The sequence below is a fragment of the Onychomys torridus genome, chromosome 7, assembly GCF_903995425.1.
Source record: "Onychomys torridus chromosome 7, mOncTor1.1, whole genome shotgun sequence".
Taxonomy (NCBI): Eukaryota; Metazoa; Chordata; class Mammalia; order Rodentia; family Cricetidae; genus Onychomys; species Onychomys torridus.
Genome location: NC_050449.1, coordinates 38739980 through 38767902, shown reverse-complemented (window position 1 = coordinate 38767902; position 27923 = coordinate 38739980). Strand labels below are relative to the sequence as shown.

The 27923-nt window shown below is 50.1% G+C and overlaps 1 protein-coding gene across 1 annotated transcript; it reads right to left on the bottom strand.

Moving 5' to 3' along the window:
* Tmprss13 (transmembrane serine protease 13) lies at positions 1-27774 on the bottom strand. The gene is made up of 13 exons (XM_036191639.1): positions 27754-27774; positions 17955-18339; positions 16825-16929; positions 14203-14325; positions 13047-13176; positions 10273-10365; positions 9315-9358; positions 7999-8161; positions 7011-7183; positions 2874-2972; positions 935-1077; positions 628-780; positions 1-27 (listed from the first exon to the last, which is right to left on the bottom strand). The coding sequence occupies exons 1-13, from the start codon at positions 27772-27774 to the stop codon at positions 1-3; spliced, it is 1659 nt and encodes a 552-aa protein (XP_036047532.1).
* Between the last annotated feature and the right edge of the window lie 149 nt (positions 27775-27923).

Sequence of the window (27923 nt, the reverse complement as noted above, 5' to 3'; positions counted from 1 at the left end):
TTAAGATTTCCGGAAGCGTACCTCGCTCTGAGGAAGAGACCAGGAAAACAGATTAAGGGTGGGCATGAAACTTAGAAGCCCAAGGGCTAGAGAGTCCAGGGCCTACTATTCCCTAGAGCTAAATGCCAGCGGGCACATGCTCTAGGAGAAAGGGAATGCACTCGGAGGCTCATGGCAGGGGGTTCTGGTGCAGTGTCCCTCTGCAGTGTGCATTATCTCCCCTTGCCCAAAGAATGGGGGAGGGTTGGCCATAGCACCACTTTACGGTTATAGACAGGAGACTGGCAAGGAGGCAGGGTCTAGCTGAGCAAAGCCAGCAGAGCCAGGGTAGATCTATGTTTCCTGATGGTCAACTTCCTGCCATGGAAGGTAGCCTCCTAGCGCACTCTAGTGGCCGATTTGGAAACCTTTGGCTATCGCTGGGAGAGGAGCACAGTACTGGTGCTTGGGTCATGCCCTTTGATCAACCTCTGGGCTCTGTTCCAATGGAAGGGAAGGAGGGAAAACAGATATCTTGGGCTGGTCCCATGCCTGACATCTAACCCTGTCTTGGACATCCCCCAAATGCACAGGGCTCAGGTGAATACCCTCCACCCTCCAAGCTCTGTCCGTGGGCTATGCTCTCACCTCCATCTTGCTATAAATCCAGGGAAGGACTTCTGTCACTTTGGTGTACACACCGGGCTTGTTCCTCTGGCCACAGCCTGTGCCCCAGCTTGTGACGCCTGCCAGGTACCAGCGGTTGTTTTGCTCACAGACAAGAGGTCCTCCGCTGTCTCCCTGCAAGAAAGAGCCAGAGAGTGAGTCAGCCTGGTGCACAGAGGGGCTCCAAACCAGGAAAGGATGGGTCTCCAATCCCCATGTCAATCATAGCATTCCAGCCACCTCCCATCTCCAGGGTCATGAGACCTGAGCCCCACCCACAGACCCTCACCTGGCAGGAGTCCCTCCCTCCTCGAAGATCCCCGGCACACATCATCCTCGGGGTAAGGTAACTGTCATAGACCGAGTAGTCATTGCACTTCTTGAAGTCAATGAGGTTGACCTGAACCTCTCGGAGAAAGGCAGATGTCTTCTCTTGAGTGAGGTGAACGTGGGGAGAGAGAATAGGAAGCCAATGAGACTGTGAAAAGCTTCACAGCCGTCAGCTGCATCCTCAGGACCCAGAGTCTGAGTCGCCTGGGAGTAGAGGGCACCATGTCTGTGTCCAAACCCACTCCAAGGGGGCCTTCCATGGTGGAACACACATTCTCACACCAGACACAGCTCACTAGCCATAAAACAGAGATTTGTTCCCACGCAAACTCACAAGCCTATGGGCTACCTGACGGTGATAATGTATGAAGTGTCAAGTTGGCAGGGCCTAGAATCACCTGTGAAAGGAGCCTCAGGAAACATCTGGGAGGGATTTTCTTGATTAACTAAGGTAGGAAGGACCCACCCTAAGTATGGGCAGCACCATTTCATGGGCTAGGTCCTAGACTGGATAAAAAAGAGAAAGGGGCCTGACTAACCGTCCTTATCTCCCTCTGACTACAGAGACAGTGTGACCAGCCGCCTAAGCTCAGGTTACCATGACACCCCTCCCAGGAGGGACTGTAGAACTGTGAGCTAATAAACACTTCCTTCCTTGAGCTTCTCTGTCAGGTATTTTGTGGCAGAGTAACTAATACCCTGAGTTGGCACACACTCATCTACATTCAAAGCACCATCCCACGCGCCATTTGTTTTCAGAATCCTAAAGATTTTCGGGCAGGTCATAATCTCCCACTTACATATCTAGACACATAGGACTGAAGAAACCACCTCTGTGTAACTAATCAGTGAAACAGGCAAGGTCAGAAGGCTGGATCCAGACCAATCAAGTTTCCATCATAGGAAGCAGGGAATAGTGAATGACCTGTCTGGTGTAGTTGACCTGAATGTAATGACCAGGCTGGCCAGGCCACAGTATCCTTCTGAGGGACATGGATGATTAACTATGGCTAACCCCAGACAAGGTGCTCAGAATAAGTGAGGCCAAGTGAAACTACTCCATCATCCTTCCCTTCCTTGTCCCAGCCAGGCCTAGTGGTGCAGGCCTATAACCTCAACTACCTTGGGGGCTAAGGCAGAAGGATCAGCTCAAGGCAAGCCTAGGCTGCTGCTAATTGAGTGCTGGGGTGACCTACTGAGCACAAAGGCCTGGCAATGCCGCTCAGCAGTAGTGCACTTCTGGTTTTAGCATGAAAAAGAGGCTCTGGGTTCAAGACCCAGTACTGCAAGTAGGAAGTCCTTCTGTAAACCACAGATTTGAAACATCCTCTCTCCCAGTCAGTCTAGGGTCCACTGCTCCTGCACCAGCTTAGCCTGAGACTCTACCTTCCTTCTGGAGGAGATTACTGCATTTTCCAGCCACTGGTTCTCAACAGCATCCAACTTAGAGAAAAGTACCACTTCTTTGAACTCTCCCCAAACTACCCACATCGTACAATAAGCTCTTTTTAATAGCATCTTTTAAAAATAATCACTGGGTGCTGAGAATAAAGCCTAGGTCCTCTAGAAGAGTACTAAGTGCTCTTAACACGTACCACTGAGCCATCTCTCCAGTTCTTCTAACAGCCTCTTGCTGACATGTGTTTCCCCTCACTGTCCTGAGCAGTAAACCCACCTTATTCAGCTGTAGGGGCTTTCTGGAAGTCTTGCCTAGAAGGTGTTCTCACATGGACAGTGTCAATATTATCACAGGTGTCCATGTTCATCTGTTAACCATGAATCTATACACCCAAACTCTCACCTCGATAGGCCTTCATCTGCACACACACACACACACACACACACACACACACACACACACACACACACACACGCAATCTTGTATCTCTTCCTCTTACCATCTGTCTCCTTGGTTTTGCCAAAGCCAGTGATCCAGCAGGTCTCATTGAGGCCGAAGGTCTGACCATGCATAGGGAGGCAGGCAGGGTGGATGTGAGCTGCAACAAGACAGTTAGGTGTTAATGAAAGAGCAAGGTTGGGGGTTGGGTAGAGGGAGGGGGGAGGCAGAGCAAACACATTACAAGAATCTGATCCTTTCTCTCTCATTGGCTCTGAATCCTTTAAGGTTTTGGACTGACGGGGTATGAAAGTCAATCATTTCATCTGAACCTTTCAGCCCTTCAGTGTGCTGCCAACATCCAGGAAGCCATTCTGGTTGCGGTGTCATTGTGAACATAAGTGTACAGCTGTGGAAGCTTGCTGAAACCAAGCTGGCATGGAGAGGAGAAAAGGCTCTCTCCATCATGAGCAACTCTCCTGGCTAGGACTCTCCCAGGCCTTTCCCTCAAAGCACGGACAGTGAAAGGTAAGCTTCTGGTGTTAGGTCCCTGTTGCATACCACCTGATCCAGGAGGGCACCTGTTGGCTGGTCTCCACTTGGGGCTCTCTGTAGTGGGTAGCCATTCCAGCCCTGGCCTGGAAGTTCCAACCCCCATTGAGGCTTCGGTAATGGTCACGCCCACAAGGCGGGGCAGAGGAAGGAAGCGGAAGACCAAGGATCGAGAGGAGAGCTCTCTCTTGGTTCTGAGACCCTGGACAGTCTCTCTCATGGTTCTGGGACCCTGGACACTGGAGGTAGACCGAGCAGAGTTCTCCAGAGAACACTGCCAGACTGCGCCATACCTTTCCCAGACCCTGCAACCTACCTATCCCTTCATTTGTAAGTTACCCCACAAAATAAACCTTCCTTTTAACTATGTGGAGTGGCCTTAATAATTTCACCAATAGCTCTCTGTCTAAACAGTCATCTGGCATGGGGTGAGTCGACTGTCCAAGCAAGAAGAGCACATAACTGAGCCCACAACTGCCTGCTAACTAGCTCCCATGCCAGGCACTATCTACAAGTGTTATTGCACATCACTTCACAAGCTCCCTCAGCGTGGGCTCCCCTTGGATGGTCTGTCATACTGACCACTCAACTCCGAAGCACAGGAGGAAACTGTTCGCTGGTAGGATTTTGCAGTATTCTCAGCCATTTGTTATGTTCACTACTGCATTCTGCACCCATGTCTAGGCCTGACCCAGGCTCAGGGATCTATGAACATTTGAGGAGGGAGGGGGCACTAAGGAGGGAGAGGCGAATTCAGGTTGTGATTGTTAGTTTTAGATGTCAACTTGCCATAACCTGGCATCACTTAGGAAGAGTAAGAAGTAAAGAAAGGTTTACAGAATAGAAAAAGATAAAAGCCCAGAGGCAAAATGTAGGTGGGATCATTTAAGTTAAGAAAAGCTGGCTAGAAATAAGCCAAGCTAAGGCTGGGCATTCCTAAGTAATAAGTCTCAGTGTGTGATTATTTGGGAGCTGGATGGCAGTCCGCCCAAAGAGTAAAGAACCAAAGAGATAAAAAACAAATAAACAAACAAACAAAACAACAACAACAACAACAACAATAAAAAACTACAGAGAGGAGTTTGAACTATTGAGTTTTCACAGAAAATACTGTAATTCAAGAAAATCCTGCCCTGGTTTGTAAACCAAAAATCCAAGCATATGGTCTGACCCTAGGGCTATATAAATCTGAACTGCAGTTCTTAGATTTAAGGACATGCCCACACCAGGAGAGAAACCAAGTAAAACATGGGTGTTTTAGCCAAATAGTTTCAGAGTTGTACAAGGTCAAGAATCCATGTTCAGGTTCATGATTTGTTTGTGTGAGTTGCCCAGAAAGAGGCTGCTTGATTCCACAGCTTAACTCTAGGCTCCATAGACCAGCCTGGGTGGGTGTGGTCATAGCTCTAGGCTCCATAGATGAGCCTGGGTGGGTGTGGTCATAGCTCTAGGCTCCATAGATGAGCCTGGGTGGGTGTGGTCATAGCTCTAGGCTCCATAGATGAGCCTGGGTGGGTGTGGTCATAGCTCTAGGCTCCATAGATGAGCCTGGGTGGGTGTGGTCATAGAGACAGATTGCACATCAGAGCTCTGCCCAGGGATCTTTCTCCTCACTCCACTCTGACGAACTAGCTGTTCTGATGGGTGGCAGACTCTGCTTCCATATGGATATGTGAGGAAACACCAGTTCACAGGCTCAAGACTCCAGAATGTCTGGACTAATCAGAGCTCTCCAAGGATCCGGGGAATCCTGGCCCTCCAAAGGAGAAGTGGCTGCTTCACTTCCATGAGACCTTTCTTATGTCCCCCTTCTTCAGGCTCTCTTCTAAACCCCTTAACCTTTCTTTACCAATCTCTTTAAAGATTTTAATTTCTAGTCGCGTGTATATGTGTGTCTGTGTATGGCTGTGAGCATAAGAGTACAGGTGCCTATGGAGGCCAGAAGATGGTGTCAGACCCCTGGAGCTGGAGTTAAAGGCAGAATGCACTGCCAGACACAGGTGCTGGGCACCTGGGTCCTCTGATAAGCAGTATGTGCTCTTGGCCACTGAGTCATCCCTCCAGTCCCACGAGTTCTTTAGAACTCACCTTAGCTGGCCTCTGCACTGCCCCCAGCCTGCCATGCCTGACTGCCCTCTCTTCTCTTTCTGACCCCCTAACATGACACCATTGGCCCTTTCTGGTGGTCTTGGTTCACCTGGTTTGTTCCATTTGCCATTGTCTGTGTAGTAGACACACAGTAAGAAGCGAGCAAATGAGTGAGTGAATGAATGAATGAAGCCTTCTTTGACATTCAGTGTCCCCTGTGATCTGGAAACTTCTGCGGTCTTTCTGTCAATGGAGTCGCATTTGGTCCTTTGTTCCCAAGTCGGAGCAGTGAGTCACACAAAAGTGTGCTCAGCTCATGTTCTCCACGGCTCCACGCCATCAGCTAGTCCAGGTGGGAAGGAGCTTGACTTGAAGTGAGATTCATCTATATACCATCCAGGAGCCCAACCGTCACTCAAGCCCTCAGTTAACATCTTTCTCTAAAGCCCTACTTTGCATATGTCAGACGGAGCTCATAGGCTCTGTGCTCTACTGGGCTGGTTGGGAAGAGTACACACAATCATGCATATCAAATGTCTCCCGTGTGTGTTATGGCTTAGATGTAAAATGTGCCACATAAGCATATGTGATTGAACACTTGGTCTCGGCTCTGCTTTGGGAGGCTGTGGCATCTTCAGAAGGTGGTCTTCACTGGAGAAAGTAGGCTGTAAAGGGTGGACCTAAAGGTTCATAGCCCATCCCCACTTTCTGATCTCACTTGGATATGAGCACGCTCCTGACACCAGGAAATTACCTGCCTTCTACTGTGCTTCTTCTCTATGGTGGACCGGACCCCCTCATGCCATGAACCAGATAAATCCTTCTGACCTTAAATTGCTTTTACTGTTGTTCTGTCACAGCAATGAGACAAATAACTAATGCATACTGCCTGGCAGCTGCTAAATACATCGTTACTAACAGTGAGTCAATTCTATTTATATTTATTAAGACCAGTATACAAGCCCTGGCCCTTTGACCAATTTATAACCTGAGATGTGTCATTTGGGGCACACATATTTCTAAATACTGGGCCTAAATTTCCCCAATTATTGTTTTCTTTCTTTCATTCTTTTTGTATTGTTCATATGTATGCGTGTATATGTATTTCTCATACACATGCATATGCTGACATATGTAGGTGCTATTGCCTATACAAGTGTATGAGGTCAAAGATTCATGTCAAGATGTCTTTCCTCAATTAGTTCTACACCTTGTGTTTTTGAGACAAGGTATCTCATTGAACTAGAAACTTTGGTTAATCATCAAGCCCCTGGGATCACCTTGTCTCTGGTCCCCAGTGCTGACATGCCCACCATGCCCAGCTTTTTACTCTGGCTCTGGGGATCTGAACTTAAGTCTTCACTCTTGTAGAGCCAGAACTTTACCCACTGAGTCAAGTCTTCCACCCTACCCCACCCCAGCTTTCCTACTTGTAAAAGAAATGTATTTCATGGAATGATCTCTGTTTCTTTCCCTTTTATGATGATACCCTGAAGCCTGAAGCTGGGGAAACAGGTCCTTCCAAGTCAAGGGTGCCAGAAAGCAGGAACACACTCACCCGAGAGGGTCAAAGGCTTGGAAAGCCTCATGAGGGCGATGTCATAGTCATCCTGCTCATCAGTGTAGTTACCATTGATGATGATCTGGGAGATAGAGGCAGCCTCAGGGAGCTGGTGTAGGTTGCTGGTGCCTGCATACACCTTCCAACCCTCCAGAACTTTCTCCCGGGTCCTACAAGAGTCACAGAGTGTGGATACTGTTTAGTTACACACCTGGCACAGGTCACTGGCAAGATCTGCTACACACAGGCAGTCAAAGAAAGAGCCCTAGCCCAAAGACAGGAGGATGGATAAAATGACCTCTGAATGACCCCTCTATCTTATAAAGCCCCCAAACTATCTCTCACTCTCCTCAAAATTGTTCTGAACTGGCTGTCCAGAACCTTAGAGTGTGGGGGGAAAAAAGTAAATGAATGAGTGATTCTTCTGTGTGTCATTCATCCTCACTACCACATCTGCATGCCACTAAGGACAGAGCCTAGGAAGTGGGACAAATGGCATCAGCCACAGAGATGTAGACAGGACAAGGTAATGAAGAATCATTACTCAGGGAGCCAGTTTCTACCAGGTCTGCACTATGGGTCCCCAAAAGCTGCTGGAGACTCTGAGAAGCCAACTGTGCCACCCTCCTGCTGTCCCTGTCCCTCAAGTCCTGAGACAGAATTCCTCATGGTCACCCTTCTGCCGTTCTGCAGCTGTTGTTGCGGGAGGTAGAAACAAGAAGCCTGGAGCTTCATTTCATCTGCTCTCCAGGGAAAGGATCCGAAGGTCTTCTTCCAGCCTGCCTCGCTTTGCTTGGGATTCTTGTTTTTCATCCTTGGCTCAAGCTCAGAGCCAAACCCTCATTCACACTTGATCTTTTGAGCAGTAGCTAACCCCAAGGAACTAGGCTTACACTAAAGCGTCCATAAGCACTTCCTAGTGGCTCCAAGTCCCCAGCAGCATCTAATCAAGCCTCCCTCCCTCCCCCGCTGGCCAGGCACTTACACAAAGAAGCAGTGGGCAGCGGTGAGCACCCACTGGGCATCGATGAGTGTGCCCCCGCAGATGTGGGTGGAACCAAAGTGTAGGCTGACTTGCCAAGGCCACTTGGTCTCTGAGGTCTGAGCCCCTCCCACGATCCTCCCGGTCATAGCCCTCAGACCGCAGTCTGGGGGTAATGGAGAGAACAAAAGAGGTCACGTGATTCTTTTACAGTCTCTCCTACTCTTCTGGGGCCCAGAGCAGGCTTGGGCAGTCCTATCCCGAAGGTCACCCTTTGGTCATACAATCTAATGTGGCACCCCTATTCCCTGCCCAAGCAGAAATAGTACAAGGCGGTCTTAGCCTTTGGGGTTAATCTAGTAGGAAGTCTAAGCCCAGGGAACATCTGCCTTGTTCCCATTCATCCGTTCTTTCACTGACCTGCCAAATGCTTACTTGGTACCCAATGCTATGGCATTGCATCTGACTTGGTTATGAGGGTGAGTCCCAGGACTGTCACCAAGGGCCCAGAAAAGCAAAAGATGCTACCACAACCCTGAGGGGATGAAACTGAGTGTAGCAACCTCCCATTTCAGATGAAGAAGTCCATGTCCTATGCTGCAGAGCTAGGTTTGCACAAGGAGCAACTCGGCAATGAGTGAAGCTTAGGACAAGGAGGGGCAGCCTCCTGGGTGTGCTCAGACATGGGGCTTTTCTGCTTGCAGAGGAGAGAGAGCAACACGCTGTCTGAGCAGTGGGCCCCGCAACCACAGCAGTGGGCCAGCCTGCACCCTGATTTCACCAACAACATAGAACTTGTGGAGTTACAGTTAGGGCTTAGGGGTCAGCTCCAAAGTCAGGTATCAGCTCCCCACTTGCCTGGGTTCTGATCTTAGGCAGGGGACATTGGTTAGTAATTGGTTAGTAATGGTAACTGCCCAGCAAGGCTCTCAAAGTCAGTACTACAGCTACACTTGTACAGACACAGGTGCAGTACCCTCCATGGACAAGCACTCAAGTGAGCATTGACATCAAACTCTCAGCTAGCCCACGCCCACTGTCCTCCCTCAGTTCCCAGCCTCTCCTGTCAAAAGTTCAGGAGACTCATATGACTCCCTTGGAGTGACAGAGATTGCAAGACTGAATTTCCCAAGGTCAGAAGGACTAGAAGGGAAATACTACCCAGGCATCCCAATTCTTAGGCTCCCTGGCCTTGAAGCAGACTCATGGGCTTGGATCCCAGGAGCAGCCATCTTCCCTAAAAGGTTCCGCCCCTCTGGCCTAGAGAGCCCCTCACCCCACTCCTCACAGGCCACACTACAAGAAGAAAATCAGCTTACGGGAACACTGGAGGGAGACGTACCGCTGGGAAGGACATTCGGACCTGCAGGTTGGGACAAGAAAGATGAGAAAAGGGGTCAGTAGCTGCCTCGTCTTCCAGACTGGTACCTGCTCACATCCTGTCCCATTTCCAGGGAAGCTGCCTTTAACAAAAAAGGTGGAGACTCCCCTTCCCTCTCCCAGTGGGTGATCCTCCTTAGAGTGCTTCCTCCGGGAATGTGGATGAGAGCAAACTACCTCCACCGTCATCCCCTTCTCTGCCCAGCTTCATTTGGTGAATCACTCACACCAGCTAGTTCCCTGTTCTTGGAACCCAAGCAAGCCTTCATGGTCCCAGCCTCATCCTACAACTAAGCAGACCCTACCTGAGCCCCTTCTATAGCTTCACGCTCCCCATGTAGCATGCAGAGGGCCTAGCCCAAAGCAGACACCGCGGGACCGTTGCGTCTCCTCTCACCCTCACATTAGGTAAAGCAATGCTAGAGGGAAGACTTCCATCTTGGGGGTGGGGCTGGAACAAAGAGGAACTGCTGTGCAAAGATGACAGGGGGTGCCGAAGCTTCACAGATGGACCTCCTGGGCCCTGAACACTTGTACCTGTCAGTCCCCTGCTCCTGTCCCCAGTGATAGTCTTTCCAATCTAAGTCCACCAGGTGGAGCCTTGTGCACTAGCTCTCTGTGGCCCCAGGAGTTTCTTAGTCATCTCTTAGATCTGGCAAGCCCTTGGAGATTAGGAGGCAGGAGCCTCTGACCTTGGCGTGATCTCTCTACCAGATCTCAGATAAGAGCGTCTAAGCCCTAGGTGTCCACAGTACTCCTGGCATTTTGCAATGGAGCCTGAGAGTCTGGATCCCAGGAAAGAATGGGGTGGGGAGGGGGTCTCCCTGACTCTAAACACCTTCTACTAGTCCCTCAGTCCTCTATTTGCACACGGTCAGCTCAGTTGTTCCACTGCACCTGTGGAGACTTTCCTGGATGGTGGAGTTGTATTCGGAGAGTAAAAAGCTGCTGGTGATGTCCCTGTGGGCCACCTCAGTTGTTCGGTAAGCACTGCAAAGAGGAGGGAAGAAGAATGAATACCCTGTAGTCCGCAGATCCCAAGTCCTTCCGCAGCATCAGAGCACTATGGATGCCCACAGGAGCTCCCTAGTGAGACCTTACTCAAGGTCAGAGAATCTGAGCTTGCTTTACCCAGCAGGACTGCATAATGGGATGATTTGGCCACAGCATGGTTACCAGGTGTTCTGAAGGGTCTACACTTGGCTGTATATTGTGCTTTGATCTTGAAAGAGAGAGGTCTTTTGCCTCACCCCTTGGCATTGTATAAAAAGCCCTTTGGAATAAACCTCAAGGTGACTGGGTATTGACCCAAGGCCCTCCCAAAGCTATCCAGTGTCTCTGTCTTTCTCTCTATCTATGCCTATATTTCTATCTAATACTTCCTCATTCCTCTCTCCTCCCTGCAAGAACCCTTTGATAGGCCAGAGCTGGACTCTGACAGAGCACCACAGACTGACAGAGGCAGGCTAGAATGGCCTGTATGGTAGCCACTCCTGCACAACATTCAAAGCCTGGCTCCCCACATGCTCTGCTCCTGCCCCCACCAACCCTATGACCGGCCCAATAGCTCTCCAGTATGATGCAGGTCTGGCCTCACCACCAGTACCTGGTTAGAAAGGCATATTCTTGGCTCCACCTCAGACTCACTGAAAAAGCTCTGAGAGGCACCCAGCAACCTATGTTTTAACAGTTCCAGGCAGTTCTGATGTATCCTTGACTTTAAGAACACCCACCTAGTCCATTATATCTGGGCTGGCTGGTTTTTACATCAACTTGACCTTAGCTGGGGGCATCTGGGAAGAAGAAATCTTAATTGAGAAAATGCCTCTATAGGATTGCCCTGTAGGCAAGTCTGTAGTGTATTTTCTTCCTTAGTGATTTGGGAGGGCCATTCCTGGGCAGTTGTACTAAGTTCTCTTAAAAAAAAAATAAAAAAAAAAAAGGCAAGCTGATAAAGCTGATAAGCAGCGTTCCTCCATGGCCTCTGACTTCCTTCAGTGATGGGGTGAGATCTGAGAATGTAAGCTAAAAGACACTCTTTCCTCCTCAAGTTGCTTTTGGTCACAGTGTTTTATCACAGTAATAGAAACCCTGACTAAGACACCATCCAAACTATGACCCACAGTCCAGTGGCATTGGCACCACCCCAGACCTACTGAGCATCAATCTGCAAGCTCAAGATCCCCCAGAGAGTGATCAGTATATATGCTGGTGAATCTCAGAACAGCATGCCTCAGAATTGGGCATTTGCTAAAGAAGTTCTAGGTCCTAATTCTAGAGATTCAGATTGTGAGATCCATTTTTACAAGCACCCTGGTGATTCCAGTATGTTCTACTCTCTGCCTGGAACTTACGTACACTTTTAGAACATTCTATATGCTTCTGTGAACTGGGCCTGTGAATATGCCGTTCCTCTAAACAAGCACAGTTAAGAACCTTCTCCACTGTGTCCCAACAGAGCCCCACACATACCCTTGGTGTGGGACTGCTGGGATAAGCCTTTCTCACATCACAAGAGGGTCTTGTCTTGTTCTTTTCTGCCTATGTGTCATATAATCTGCTGGAAGCTCTGTGGATGCTCTTTGCTTGAGATCACACACAGACAAAGACACCTGGGTCTTAAGTCTGGACCAATCAGTCCCTCCTTTACCCACCAGGACTCTGAGGCTGAGGTGACGGCAGGGAACTAGCTCTGAGTCCTAGCTCCAACCCTATCTTTCTAGGTGTTTCTTCTAAGGGGAACTCACAACCTCACACTCATCCATACATCCCTAAACCACTCAGCTTAAGAACTCAGAGGAAGGGCTCAGGACTGTCTCAGCTGGGAAAGTGCTTGCACAAAAGCTGGAAGGCCTGTGTAAAGAGGCAGGCATGGAGGGAGGCATGCTCAAAATCCCACTGTAGAGACAGGCAGATCCCTGGGGCTCCATGGCCAGCCAGACTAGCTTACCTCATAAGCTTCAGACTGATAGGAGACCTTCTCTCAAAAAAATAAGGTAGCTAACTCCTGAGAAACCCCTGAGGCTTACCCTCTGGCCTCCACATATATGTACATACATGAGCAGCCACACACACAACTCAGACCTAGATGGTGAATGGAGGCGCCCATCTGGCCTTCCAGTGGGAGGAAGTTTCAAGTAGGAAGGTTCACTCACTGCTGCTCCACCTGCCAGCACTGGCTTCTTGGCGTAAAACGTTTAAAGCCCAAACTTCACAGGGCTTGGCCAAACCACACCAGTCCTATCTTGTTTCTCATTGAACCAGCTTCATAACCAAGGCACAACTGCTCTGGTTCTAAGTCCACTAAAGGTTTTGCACATCTGAGCTCCAGTGTAAGAAGATAAGATCTGCCCAAATACTCACCCTCCTCACCGACTCATCCCAGAACCACTCATTGTGGTAATGGTCCTGAAGATGTTTTTACAAAAAGAGCCCTAGGGGAGACCAATGCAATCACGGCTGTCCCAGCACACAGGGGAACCCAGGCCACTGCCTTTATTAATGACTCAGGGGTGTCCTGCATCGGTGGGATCAGCAAGAGTCCTGCGGGGCCCCTTCCCTTCTTCCTCCCCCTCCCCTCCCCTCCCTCTCTCTCTTCCTTCCTCTTTCTTTAACTTTTTGAGACAGGCTCTCTCTGTAGCGCTCATGCCACACCCCCATTCCATGCTCACCTGTCAAAGCCCAGCTGCTGGCAGGTCCTCTTGGAGTCGCTGTCATTCCAGCTGCTGCTGCAGACAGGGAGCCACTCACCAGAGGATCCAGAGTAGACCTTCAGCAGAGACCGGTCCCAGTCGAACCTGACTTCAGAACAGGAAAGGGCAGAGCAGGGTCTCAGCACCCAAGAGGCTTCAAGTTTTGCAAAGGCTCTGGGAGGCTTCTGGGAAGGCCGAGCTACCCATCAGTGATGTCTGGAGGCCCAAGGCCTTCATGAGCACAGAGCTAAGGCCAAGAGGCTCTGGCTGGGCAGCTGTTCATCCATCAGGACCCAGGAGGCCATTGCTAGAAGAGGGACAAGCATCTCACCCTTAGAGGGCAATGACATGCTCACAGAAAAAGACATAAGGAGCATAGTATGGATAATCTGAGTGTGGCTCATAGGACAGCCTTGGGCATAGAGAGGTGTAATCATGGGCAAGGACATGTGCACTAATAAATGCAGATGTGAAAGGATGGGGCACCCACCCTCTCAGCAAGGGTATGTAGACCCCACAAGCATAACCACAGAGGGCTAGAGCTCAACAGGTCTTTGTGCTTGTTTAGGACATGAAGAAACCAAAGGGGTCACAAGTCTGAAGAAAGAAATTGGGTTCCGGAGCCCCCTCAGCCTGTCTCCAGTCCCATTTTCTGTTTTTCTCTGTCTCACAGAGTTTTAGATTTTATGTAACTGTCGCCAATCTCAACCAGTCCATTCATTTTAAGTTAGGAGCCCTAAGAAGCAGGTAATTGATCCATGTCACATGATGCTCAAAACCAAGTTTCAAATCCTTGTCTGCTGTGACTCAAACCAAAACTTCTCATTTTCTGCCCAGGCCTTTGCCCGAGCTATGACATTTCATAATATAGTGTGTAGACGCCAGAGTGTACATGCAGTCAGTCTCTCTCTCTCTCTCTCTCTCTCTCTCTCTCTCTCTCTCTCTCACACGCACACACACACACACACACACACACACACACACACACACACACACGCACGCACGCACACGCACACGCGCACACACGCACACGCGCACACACACACACACGCGCGCACGCACGCACACGCGCGCGCACACACGCGCGCGCACACACGCACACACGCACACGCTTCCCCATGTTCAGCCTTCTCACCACAGCCCAGCTCATCACTTCTCATTTTGCAGTCGACCACTCCGTCGCAGCGAACTGCGTGGCTGGGGCAGCTCTCCATTGGCTCTTTGTATTTGATCCCCGTGTGGCCTCGCCAGAAGTAGACTAGAAAAACAAAGCAAACAACAAGCAGGCAGCTGGTTATTAACAGAGCCTGAGGGACAGGACATTCAGCAGCCCAAGGCCCTGGGGGTTCTCAGACACCGACCTGCTGTCCCTCTTGGACTCTGGGGCTCTCGTCCCCCATCTGTATGGAAAGAAAGGCTGCTCAGGAATGCTCTAGAAAGCTCCTGCAATCAGAGCAGCCCCAGACAGATTTGAACAGCCAGCTACCCAGAGGGAGAAAGGAAGAGACCAAGAGAAGTAATGAGAGATGGACATTGATCCTACTTTGGAAGCTTCCTTAGCCTACAGGCTAGAGAGGATAGTAGCCAGAGAAACCTTCTCCTCCAGTATCCCAGAGTTCCCTCTCAGAACCCCTCTGGCATCCCCTCTTCTCTGTGCTACATACATACACACAAACAGAGAGGTGGGGAGGAGGGAGGGAGGGAGGAAAGAGAGAGAGAGAGAGAGAGAGAGAGAGAGAGAGAGAGAGAGAGAGAGAACATGCCACTACTTGGCCTTCTTAATGGATATCACGAGGCCAGCCTCAGTAGCTCCTAAGTTTGTATCCTCCTCCCTCACCCCTAAACATGGTTATCTCCTGTACTTGGTCCTTGCTTCCCTGCCTCTCTGTGCCTTTCAGTGTCTTCTCATTCAGCAAGCAATGTTTGGCTGATTTCCAAATGTGCAAGGAAACTTCTCACACCTTATGTAGGAACCAGCCCCAAGTCTTCCTCTGCCTCTAAACCTGAACTGTCACTCTACTGCCTGAGACACCTCCCTATGCAGCACCATAGACCTATCATCTCATGCCTCACCCAACCTCCCAGCCTCTGTCATCTCCTCAGCTCTAACCTCACATTGTCTTCCCAGTTCCATCATGGTCTCTGTCACTCAGGAGAAGGTCGCCCGCTGAGACAGTCCCTTCCCAGTCCAGACACACATCGTCCTAATGTGTCCTTCCCTCCTCCTCCCCCCACACCCTAGATGCTGAAGCTCTAGGGTTTCCTGGATGTCCCTCTTACAGTGCCTGGGAAGCTGCACATCCTAGGGCTGCTGTGAGGTGTTTGGATGGAGTGGGAGAGGAACCAGGAGGCCAGGCTTGACCTACAGATCATACTACCTCTCTGGCCTCCATGAAGGAGCTGTGGTTACTTTGGGAAATGCTGTAGAGCCAGGTTAGAGCTTTAAGGCTGCTCTGTAGCCCGCCCTTGAGTGTCTCATGGCCTTCCATAGGTCATACCCATTGTTCCCAGAAGCAAAGTACTCTGCTGGCCAAGGGAGATGGGGAGGACAGAGGTCTCAGCTCCTGCACTGTGATAATGACCACACCATCCAGTCAGGAGGTGGAGAAATTGAGACAGGAAATGATAACTAACTTGTTCACAACCTACAGCTCATGAGAGGCAGAGGCAGGATGCTGGAGCAGGAATGTGTGGTACCAAAGCTGTGCTATAACAGCACACCTTCTTCGCCTCTTCCCCAACAGCCATGCCACCGCGAATTTCCATGCACCTATCCATCCCTCCATTCACCATCTCATGCCACCTCTTCCATAGACTCCTTCTCAGCCTACATTTGAAGTTTTGCAGCCTCATGTAACTAAACAGGAGGACTCCAGGCTCTCAAATGTGTGTCTCCACACCGGGTAGATGGATTCCTTCCCTCTACCCAATGTAGGCCTTGTTCACCTCTTCCCCTACCACGCTACTCCACACACATGCACAAGTTCAAGAGAGACATAATGGCTCTCATATTTTCCAGGTCCTCATCTGGACTTGCATGTACCCTAACTAGTGCCCTGCTTGCTTGTTCCTGATAGTCACAGTGAGATCACTTAGCCTGACATACTTTTAGCTCACCAGGAGTAGGTGACCTTCCCGGTACAGAATAAGATATGTGCTCATCTTTGCTCCCTTCTAGGCTCCCCTTTGGGGCTGGCTTCCAAAGGATGGCTGATCAAAGAGCCTAGAGCATGTTCTGGGTATTTTTTTCCAAAGGGCAAGATGAAGGGCCTGAATCCCCAGACAACATATCTTGTCCCATTGACCTTTGGAGGATTTTTTCATTATTTTATGGCATGTTGGTTTTCATAAATATCTATATGTTTTCACAGTGAGATTTTATGCCAGAACTGTACATTTCTCTCACATAGTTATCCTAGTCTAGGTAGAGTGGAATAAGATCGATCTTACAAAGTATGTGCTGAATTGAATGATTAATGATTAACTCAATTCCATTTAATGATAATGAAACAGCCCAATATAGTTAGTGCAATTGTTCCAATGAATCATCAGAATTCAGATGCAATGATGGACCCAAACCCAGAATCCCATGATACCCCACACTCTTACCCCAGTCATCTCAAAGGAGCTTGATACCCTATGATCCAAGGTCCTTATGTGGATGTAAGTTGCTCTGTCCCTGTGGCATGGCTCCATGACTGACCCCATTCCATTCTGAGATGACCCAAACCCACCCTGGCCCCTCTGTTCGACTCACAGAGAAGGATGAGTGAGATCACCAGGCTGATGAGAAGGATGATACACCCGATGAGTGGTAGCTGTCTCTGCGTCTCCTGCCAGGAGAACTTGGGCACACTGAGACCTAAGAACAGGATGGTAGGGAAAGAAAACTGCTGAGGAGGAGTTCAGCATGGGGGAAGACAGAGACGGAAGCAAAACTGGTTCCTGAGGATCTTGCTAGGACCCTTGCACCTTGTAATACATCTCCACCCCTACCCACCACCCATCTCCACTCCTCTTATGTAGCCCCTCTTCTTGGCCAGACACTGTGCATGTGTCCGGCTATTTCATCCTCACAGCATCCCATGAGCCAAGTCTTATTAGTCACCTTCTCTAGATGGGGAAACTGAGGCTCATGGAAATAAAATAAGTTACCCAAAGTCACTAAGCTAGTGACTGACAGGACAGAGATTCAAATGCAGTGTCTCATTCCAGAATCCATGCCACCAAAGTGCCTCTCCTACCCTGGACAGGGACAGGCTAGGATGGGCCCTAAACCTTGAATATTTCTTCACAGTCAAATAGCAACCAGGCCTGAGTATGTGCAGGTATGGCAATGGGGACCGGCTGAGGTCTGGGGTAAATGAAAACAGTTGCCTGAGGGGAAGAGTCAAGTCTAGAGACCCTCTTTGACTCCCCGGCAACTGAAATGTGGAACCTCATCCCTACCCACAGGTTTGGAAGCTTGGACTGTCAGAGTCCCTCTCATTCTTCCTCCACATGTGGACAGACATATTGAACATGACCTTGCACTACTGCAGACCCTGGCTTCCCCAGCAGATGTGCAGATCAGTCCAAGGAAACAGCCCCTCCCATAGCCAGGAGCCCTTGTTCTTGAAATCAGTGCTCTACAGTAGGCAGAGCAGCCTCCAATGTTACTGTTGCCTAGCTCCTTTGGGTCCCCTCCTCCTTTTGCCTAATTGTTATCTTAAGCTGTCATGTCATGGTCCCTTCCTACCCTCACCTCTCCAGGTACCCCACATTCCTCTCTGGCTGTCCCCCATGTCATGATCTCAGGGTCAGGAGGAGCAGAGTGCTTTCCGAGAGCATCCCTCTGCCCAAAGACATTGCCCTGGTTCTCTGCCCTCCCTGCGATGGTCCTCTTACCTGGGCTCTCCCTGGTGGCCCTGGTGGCTGGTGCTGACCTGGCAGGAGATGCCCGGATGGGGACAGCCCCCACTGGTGTTGCTCTAACAAGGTACACTCTCGTTGGGGAGGATGTCGTGGAGGCTGACCTGGCAGATGATGACCTGCCCGACGATGACCTGGAAGGTGATACCCTGGCTGGAGATGTTCTTGCTGGAGAAGTCTGGGGAGGAGGTGTCCTTGATGGGGAAGCCTGGGGAAGAGAAGCCCCAGCTGGAGATGCCCGGACTGGAGATGACCTTGCCGGAGAAGCCTGGGGAGGAGGTGTCCTTGCCGGAGAAGCCCGGGCTGGAGATGTTCTTGCAGGAGAAGCCTGGGGAGGAGGTGTCCTTGCTGGAGAAGCATTCTGCAAACAGAGTGAAGGGCATTCCTGAGTCTGTTCCCAGCCAGCCCATCCCAGCTGTGGGCTCTACTGAATGGGAGGTGAACACTCTGGGGCAAGTGGCTGGGGACAGAGAAAGGCCTGTGCTCGAATATACTCAACACAAGTCCTGAGCAGAACAGTTCAAAGTTCTCTTGAGAAAATCTGGCACAAGCGGGACCGTTGTCACTACTGAGTAGGACACAGCGACTATACTTTTTAAATTCTCTCTTTCAGGAACCAGAGGCGATTGGTTTGGTGACATCTTCACCCTACTGGGGCTTGTGTGTTGGGTTCAAGAAAGATTTTGACCACACTCCAGGCGGGGACCAGAGAGTCTCCTACAGGGAGCTGCTGGGGTCCATCGATGGGCAGGGGTGGTTATTTCAGGCGGCTACACAGGGATGCATCTGAGCGTGTTTAGGGACATTCAGGCACCCGCTTCTGCTGCCCCAGCTGTTCTGACACCAAGGCCACCCTCTTACCACTGCTGTCTAGAGAATAGATTTCCAAAATAAGCAGACTCATGTCTGGCTCCTACAAGGGGGATGAGAACAAGGAAGGTAGAACAAGAGAAGCCATGCTTGTTTTTAATGGGTGCTGGGAGTTGAACCCAGGGCAGGAAAATGCTCCATCACTGAGCTACATTCCTTACCCAAACTTGGCCCTGAGCACACTAGGCAACGGACTACTCTGCCCCTTGGCTGAGAATGCACTTGATGACAGACAGGCAGGCAGCCCTCGGTCCCAATCTTGGGCCCGTCCTTGCATAGCAAAAGAACTGGAACCAGCTACTGGGTCACTTAAGCTTTTTGTTCATCTGTAAAATAGTCTGGCACTAATTGGGAGAGTCCTTGCCAGGGCCCAGGAAACAGAAGTCACAATAGTAAATAGTAAATAAGTTTCTTCTCCCTTGGCTTTCCATGCACAGGATCAAGAGGACCAAGGCTCAGTGGCCATGGAATATGAGTGAATCATGGGAGAAAAGAGTGTTGAGAAAAAAACCAGACTATGGTCCTTCATGTAGAGGGACAGGTCTCAGTGATGTGAGCCCCTGGGTGAACTTCCCAGCAGTGGTGGCCTGAACTTTGGCTCCTGGCAGGGACCTGGTGTTACAGTACCTCCACTGGCATCCATCCTTGCAAACTCATGCTAGGACTTCCCCAATACTAGGGAAATTCCTATGATTGGCTACAATAAAATACACTTTAGAATCTACAACAAACTTCCATGCCTGTGTCCTTGTGGGGTTCTAACCTCATCCTGAGAGCTGGTCATTCTAGAAACTAATTTTCTAGCGTTGGATTACCAAAACCACAGAGTCAGGATTCCACCCCAGGTTTCCTTACATCCCCCTTAAGGCAGGAGAAACTGCTGGTGTTATTTTCTGAACACAGACACAGGGCACTCTGAGCGTTTGGAGCAGGACGAAAGAACTGGGGTCTGGGGCTTTATGGGGGCTGAGGCACAGCCCAGTTTCTTGGTAGGGTCTTGACCTTGTGGTACTTTATGTTGTAAACTGTGGTTGCCTCCCCGCCCCTGCTCCCCCACCACCACCTCCCAGGTCTGGTTGAAGCCTTGTGACCCAGATCTGCAGCCATTAGAGGAGTTATAGCGACTATGCCTGAATTCAGCCTCATGACATGAGCAAGTGACATCACACCTTTCCGTGCCAGCTTCCTTATCTGCAAGGTGTGGGTGATCACCCTGCTTCATATCACAGTAGTCATAGGTGAGCCAAAGCACTGGTACACGGCGAGGGCTGGGGTGACACTGTGACGGAGGGCCTGCTTGGCGTTTGAGAATGCTTGGCTTGAAATCCCTCTGTTTGAATAGGGCACAGCCCATTCCCTACTAGGTTTCCTTGGGGAGATCAGCACGAGCCAGCCAGAGCTTGTTTGACTTGAATAAACTGGGCTAATCCTTCCCCCTACAACCAGGAATCTATGTGAACAAGCCTGGACTATACCTGAGGGTCAAGCTGTAACAAAGATAACAGCCCAGGAGGCACCTTTCTTGGTCCCATGTCAACCTCTTGCTTGCTCTTTGTAGTTGGTAGTGTTAGCACCACTTTACAGAGATTGGAACTAAGGGCTGGTGAGATATATCAGTGGGTAATAGAGTTTGCTGCCAAGCCTGAAAACCAGAGTTCGATTCCTGTAACCCACATGGTAGGAGGAAGTTGTATTCTGGCCTCCGTGTGAGTGTAACACACACACACACACACACACACACACACACGCACACACACACACACACAAAATTAATAATAAAAAGGTGATCAATTTTCAGATTTCTAGGTCCCGTCAGGAAGAGGGCTTAGGTTCTTTCTAACAGGCCAACTTGTAACCAATGGTGTCACAAGTGACCAGAGCAGGCTCCCTTATCTCTTCAGGGCTCACCATCTGTAGAGTTTCACACATACTGTCCAGTTTGGTTCTCACAAGTGAGCAAACTGGTAAGAATGGCCGTCCCTGCCCCTTCTCTGGCTTTGTTTGAGATGGGGTCTCATGTAGCACAGGCTAGCCTTGAACTCCTGGTGTAGCCATAGATGACCTTGAACTTCTGATCTACCTACAGGTGTGTGCCATCACACCCAGCTTCAGCAAAGGTGAAGGTCAAATCCAGGACTGTGTGCATCCTGGGTTTGCACTCTACCTGCCTGGCCATAGCCACAGATCGACCCACCGCACTCTATCCAGGGTAGCTGGGACTCCAGGGAACGACCCCAGCTTCCCAAGTAAAGGAACACTCAATATTCTGAGTCGCCAGTCAAGGACTCTGTCTGTCTCCAACTAGGCTTGACCCTGTGATCCTGGCACCTCATCACAAAGGGACTGGGTTAGAGGGGAGAGGGTTAAGAAGGTCCAGGGCAAGGTGTTCAGGGAAATGAAAAGAGAGGAAGATTTGTGAAATTAGAGTAAGAGAGAGTGAGAACAGAGAAGAAACTGCTGATGGGCCAGCAAGGTGGGAAGTCAGTAGAAGCCAGACTAGGTAATGCTGGAAAACTGGTAGGTACCACTGAGTCAGAGGGCATCAAGACCTGGCTTTGACAGAGTCAGCACTGTATTACCAGAGCCGGGGGTGGAAGCTGGGTAGTGTAGGCCTCTCAGACCTGTGCAGGAGGAGAACCCCCAAATCTGAATGAGAACTGGGAGTCCTAGGAAGGTGTCAGAATGAAAGGGAAGCCCCAAGGCAAGAAGATAGAAGCCACTGAACTTTGACCCAAACTTCACAGGACATTAGGAAGCATCCTCACCTTCAGAGTTCACGAGGATGCCAGCGCCCACAGCCTCCCTCTTTATGCATTTCATGGCCTGCCACTCCACCCTTTGGGAAGTTTCCTGATGTCTAAGCTACTACAGCACTAAGTCATTTCCTCCCCCTCCATCCTTGAAGAGCAATGCAGAGATATCACCCTCCCATATGGAGGCTTGACTTCACCCTGACAACAGATGGGGCCCCAGGAAGGGAGGAGACTTTTTGTCTAAGGTCCCTAGGTACTAAGGTAGAATCAGGGGACCAGAACTCAGGCCTCCCAATCCCAGCCTCTGCCAATGAGCACAACCCCCTAAAGAAAGAATTTATGACCAAGTCCTTGCAGGGTCCTGCCCTTTGCACAGCCTCCTACAGACCAGAGGCAGTTCAAGCTGCATGGGCAGGTGTCTATGACCGAGTGAGCACTTGGGTAACTTGGCCATTTGATACCACTGTCATTCATGCCTTCTGACCCACCCCTGTGGCCTCTAAGGTCACCCTTTGCCATAACAATTAGCCACACTGCATCACCTCTGATGCTCCTGGCTGTGCTTGAGAAGCTCTGGGGGCCTGTTCACAGCTTGTTGGACTTTCTAGAGGTTCTGGTGTATGATAGGAGACCAAGAGGGCAGGAAGCATATACCATGAAGGAAGGCAGAAAGTTGGACATGCCTGTGTGTGGCTGTCACCCTAGTGCTGGGGGTTCTGAGACTCTAATCTTTAGAGCTCACTAGCCAGACCAACAGCATCAGTACACTTCCAGCTAAAGGAGAGACTTTGTTTTCAGGCAATAAGGAAGACACTAGACGGCCTTCTCTGACCTCCACATGCTCATATACTTGTGCACTCAGATGCATGCAACACACACACACACACACACACACACACACACACACACACACACACACGTGCATATGTATACTTTTCCTAAGTCCCATATAACAGAACAGGGGCTAAAGACCCCCAAGCTCCCCCATTTCTAGTCCTGTGCCCATTCTGACTCAGCCTGAGGGAAGGATTCTGCACCCCCAGGTGAATGGGGCATTTTTTTTTTCTCTCAGCAGGTGGGGCATGGGAGTTAGTTAGCAGCCCCTGCCTGTGTCTTGCACTGACCTCCCCTGAGTTTCCTGTGGGTCAGTCAGTTAGCTAGCTGTTGCTGCAGGCTGAGCTCCCTGGCTTCTCAGCCCCACATGGCCCATGAGAAGAGCTCCACACAAGCTTTTCTGTGGACCCAGAAAACATGCAGTGACAGCTCATGAAACCTGCCTAAGACAGGCCTGTGGAAGCTCCTTCCCAGGGCCACTCCCTTGTAAGGCCATCACTCTGAGGATACACGAGGCCGGAAGGACCACTAATCAAAGCTTTCTTTCTATGAAAAGATGGCCAGGGTCCAGAGAGGCTCTGATGTGCCCAAGATGCCAGCTTGAGGCAGTGGTAGGGCCACAGGTCTAGTCATCTGGTCCCTTCTTTGGGTTGCTACTACCTAATGCGGTGTTCTCCATCGCCTTCTTCCTATCACCTCCAATGAGCAAGAGCAGAGTGCTCTGGGGCACCCCTCTTTGCCAGTGACCCTGAGTTTTAAGGACTTTGACAGGAGGAGGTGCATGGGCTAGACCATGGTCAGAGCCCAGCACTCTGGGGCCCTAATCCCTGCTGGAAGCTACTATTGTTTTGTCTGTCTGTGTTTTTAAGAATTTTGCTCTACAGCCCAGGCTGATCTGGAACTCACAATCCTCTGCCTCTGCCTTTCAAGTGCTGGAATAATAGGTGGGCCTCACATTGTCTAGTTGGGAGCTCCCTTTGATAAGGCACAGAAGTTCTTGTCTACTGGAGACTAGGGACAGGGGGTGAAGAGGCAGGGTTGGGGGAGCTCAGAAGCCATCCCCATGTGGGCCAGACTGGTCTGGGACAAAGCCGGGCTTCTCTCTCTCTCGTTAAGGAATTTTTTATCCATTTTATATACCAACCACAGATCCCCCTCTCTTCCCTCCTCCTGCCCCTCCAGCCTTCCCCCCCCCCCCTTCCCATGTGTCTCTTAAGGCATGGCTCTCCCCAGCTCTCCTCCTTTAGAGATCCCCACAGATACAAGGTCCTTCAGAATGCAGGCTGTTCTCCATTGCCTCCTCCCAAACCCAGGACCAGTTTTCCCAGGCATGTGTACATTGAGCTCAGGAAGCCCATCAGCCTGTGCAGCAACCCTGCGTGAAGCACAGGGGCTTGCTTCTACTCCCAGGCAGTTGTGTGAGCTAGGGGACAGTCACATCCCTGTCAGGCTCTAGACTACTTCATGCCTAAAATGAAGGGGTTGATAACTGTTTTCCAGAGGTTTCCAGAACACATTAAGGTCTCATAGAGTTACCATGGGGCTCAGTCATGGCGCTCATGGGGGCTTGAGCCCTTTCCCCACCTCAGACAGAAATTGACATTATTTTATGCAGTGGCTTCTACCCAATATTTCATTTGAATAGAAGAGACAGCTGCTGCTGCTGCTGCTGCTGCTGCTGCAAGAACTTGAAAATGACTGCCTTGGGAGAGCACCCCAGTTCTTTCCGTTTAGAATGCCTCTTGGCACATGAAAAAGACCAGGAAGAGGAGCCAGAAGATCATTCCTCACTGTTCACTTGATGGTTCGTTCGTTCATTCATTTATTTGTTCATTCACCAATGACTTTAAAGAACATGGTGTGTGGGCCCAGGGAGACGGCTCTAGCCATGAAGGCGTGAAGATCTGAGTTCAAATCCCCAGACATCATGTAAAGCCAAACATGGTAGTGCACATCTGTAATCCCAGCTCTCCAATGGTGTGATGGGAGGCAGAGACAGGAGAATCCCTCTAAGTGCATGGACCAGCTAGCCTGAAGTATGTATGCAACAGTGAAAAAAAAGAGATTCTGTTTCAAGAAAGGGCCAACACTGAAGGATGTCTCTGACTCCCACACAGCACTGTACACACACACACACACACACACACACACACACACACACACACACACACACACAAAGAGAGAGAGATAGAGACACAGAGAGCGTGCACATTCATACATCATATACACACTTAAAGATTAAAAACAAAAACAAAACACTGACCGCTCACTGTTGCCAAGCAAATGCTATTTCCTGCCTCTGTTTCCCTGTTCAGCCTCCCCTGTCTGCAAATGCTGGGGTGGTGACCATATAAAGCGAGGATCTAGTGGGTACTTTGGGGCTGTCTCATGCAGAGGAGCCTCCACCTAGGACTGCCAAGGCCTTTGCTTGGAGGACAAGCTGATGTCCTGTTGTGTTTTCCCACCTGTCCACCTGCCAGGGTACAGTCCACCTCCATTGTTGCTAGACAGGAGGAAGCTGTGTTGTCAAAACAAGGCACTTAAGCTAAGTGGTCATTGCTCCATCAGCCAGCCTTCCCGCCCAGCACTGAGCCTGGAGCCTGACACTCACTCCTACATATCCCCGCTAAGTCACAGGGGACAAGGCAGACCGAGGCTCAGTGGGGTGTGCCAGGTGCATGCTGATCAGCACCGGTGACAGCATGAAACAGATGTTCCAGGTGAGGGGTGTGGCCCTGCAGGACAAAGGCAAGCTGTTGGAGGGGCCTCTGGTTTGGGGCTGTGGGATGACGAGGAGTCCTGAGTGTACTGGTCTCCCCTTCCATCTTGGGAAGGTGGGCAGCCTCCTGGGAAGGGTATGCACCTTGGCTCATCCTGGGCCTCACACATCCTCACGTACAGCCAGCTGTACTGCAGAACTCCCAGCAGAGGAAAAGCTCTTCTCCAAAGGACCATTGTTTGATCAATGGGTTGACTTCAGTCTTCCTTAGAAGGCACTGCAGTTCCCCAAGCATTGAAAAACAGGACCCACTCGACAAAAACACGGGATACACGGGATCTTGACATTTGTCAAGAACAGCAAAGACACCCAGTAGGACACACTTGCAGCCCTACTCTGTATCATTCCAGTGACTGCCACGGAAACAGAACGAGGTCTTTGGGGCCATTTGTCCAAACTTCTTCTTTGTCAGGTGGGGAGACTGGGGTATAGAGAGATGTCTGTCCCCATTTAGGGGGGCCAGCACTAGACTCCAGATAGAGATGCTGGTGAGAATGTTACATGTCCTGACTGCGGCTGCAGCTGTGGGAGAGCAGACGCCATTGTAAAGGAGCCTTACCGTCCAAAAGACTTCTGAGACCCCTTGAGACAGCTGCTCCATTTTACAGATGAAGACACTAAGGGACAGGAAGCTGAAGTGGCCGTGTTCGGTCACTTCTGCCTACCATTTAACAAGTGGCTCTTTCTTGGGCTATTTTCTAAGAAGTAGAAGTAAGTAGCTAAGTAGCCCAGGCTGGCCTGGGACTAACTCTCTATCCTGCCTCAACCTCCAGCACAGTTGGGATAGCTGGTAGATACTACCCAGCTCATCCAACTCTGCTTTCCTTTTGAGTACAGAGCAGCAGAGTGCCTTCTCCAGCCCTTCCTAAGAGCCTCCTCAAGTTCCTGCACATGCTACAGGAGCACCAACAGCCAAAGCCCACTGGTCACCACTTCCTCTCTCTCTGTGAGAAGAACAAAACCCACAATGAGTCTCTCTGCCACTGAGCTCTCACAAAGAAAGCTCCAGTTTCTTCTTTCTCTTTCTTTTTGTTTATTTCTTTCTCTTTCTTTCTTTCTTTCTTTCTTTCTTTCTTTCTTTCTTTCTTTCTTTCCTTCCATCCTTCCTTCCTCTCTCTCTCTCTCTCTCTCTCTCTCTCTCTCTCTCTCTCTTTCAGTTTTTTGGGGACAGGGTCTCACTATGTAACCCTGGCTGTTCTGGAACTCACTATATAGACCAGGCTGGCCTAAACTCACAAAGATCCACCTGTTTCTGTCTCCCTATTGCTGCGATTAAAGATGTGCACCAACACACTGAATTCCTCCATCCCATTCTTACTTAATCTTAAGAAATCTGATGTAGACAAGATTAGGGGCAACTATAGGCTCCTTGCTCCTAACTCTGGGGAGGTAAGTTCCCCAGATGGACATCACCTCTGTAACCCAACTCAGGAGGAGGGGCAAGCTCTCTGCCCGTCGCTAAATAATACTCACTACTTTCTAGATAGCTCAGTCCCCCTTCTTTGGGGGACTGGCAAATTCCCAAGGAGTGTGGTGCCCCATGCTTCCTGCAAAACCCCATTCTTCCCTGTGTACTCCCTTCTGCTTATCTTGAGGGCATGAGCCAAAAGGACCAGAGGGGAGAGCAAGGAAGGCAGCCAAGAAAAGGGCAAGTCTAGAGGGGTCTGGAATAGGAGGAGAGAGGACAGAACCCTCAGCAGAAGCATACTCAGGTTCAGAATGGACCACAATCTAGCTGCAGCCTAGAACATAGGATGGGTTGAGCTTCCTTAAATCCAGAGCTTGTTAATCTTTCCCTGAGTCTCAGATCCCACTATATCAATAAAGTACAAAAATGTAGAAAGGAATAGAAAACATGACCTAAGGGAAAGTTAAGGAAGAAGGGGCACAGTGAACAAAGCTTGGGGGATGCCCAATATATACATGACTCGCTTTTCTACACAGACAGCCCATTGCTCTCCACCACCTCTAAAATCAGAAGAAAGAAGCCCAAGATGTAGCAGAGGACACTATGTTAGACATAAGTAAGTACTTTCCTTGTGCATTAGGTCCCCTAGTAAGTGACCGAGGCTAGATAAAAATCCCCATGAAAATCTTAAATGTATATAGGAAAAAAATCACATTTTTCTGGGAAGGTTTAGGCGTCTACCTAGGATGTAATCCTTGAAGATGAGTTCAATATTCTTGGTTCCCAAACCAGCAAAAAATAACTTAGATTAAATCATATTCTCAGCCAGTAAAGCTGACCATGTAACAGCAGCAATGTCTTTGTCAGGGCACAGGCCAAGCCCTGTCCGGGCCTCAGCCATACAGCCCTGGGGTGCCTAGTAACCAGACCCCATATTTTGTGGGTTTCTCCTCCTAGGGCTCCTTCTAGGGATGAAGATAAAAGGAGGCTGAGATCTCTGGGTCCTGGCCAGCTTCCAGTGAGAAGAGGCATTCTAGTCTCCCTAAACCCAGAGCAGGCCTTGGCAGCGCCCCGCCTGTCTCCAGGCTGTCACTGCTCCTGGGAGAGCCTGGGAGATGTTGGCACACTTACCGGGTGGCTGCCTCTGTCCATGGTCTAAGAGAATGTGTCTTCCAGGCTCAGCTGATGTCAAGGGGAAGATCCATGTTGGCCCCCAGGTCCTCCAGCATGTGGAGAAAAGGAAACTGAGGACTGAGGGCCAGCCCCCAGCAGGTGGGGCGGGGAAGCTGGTTGGATGTGTG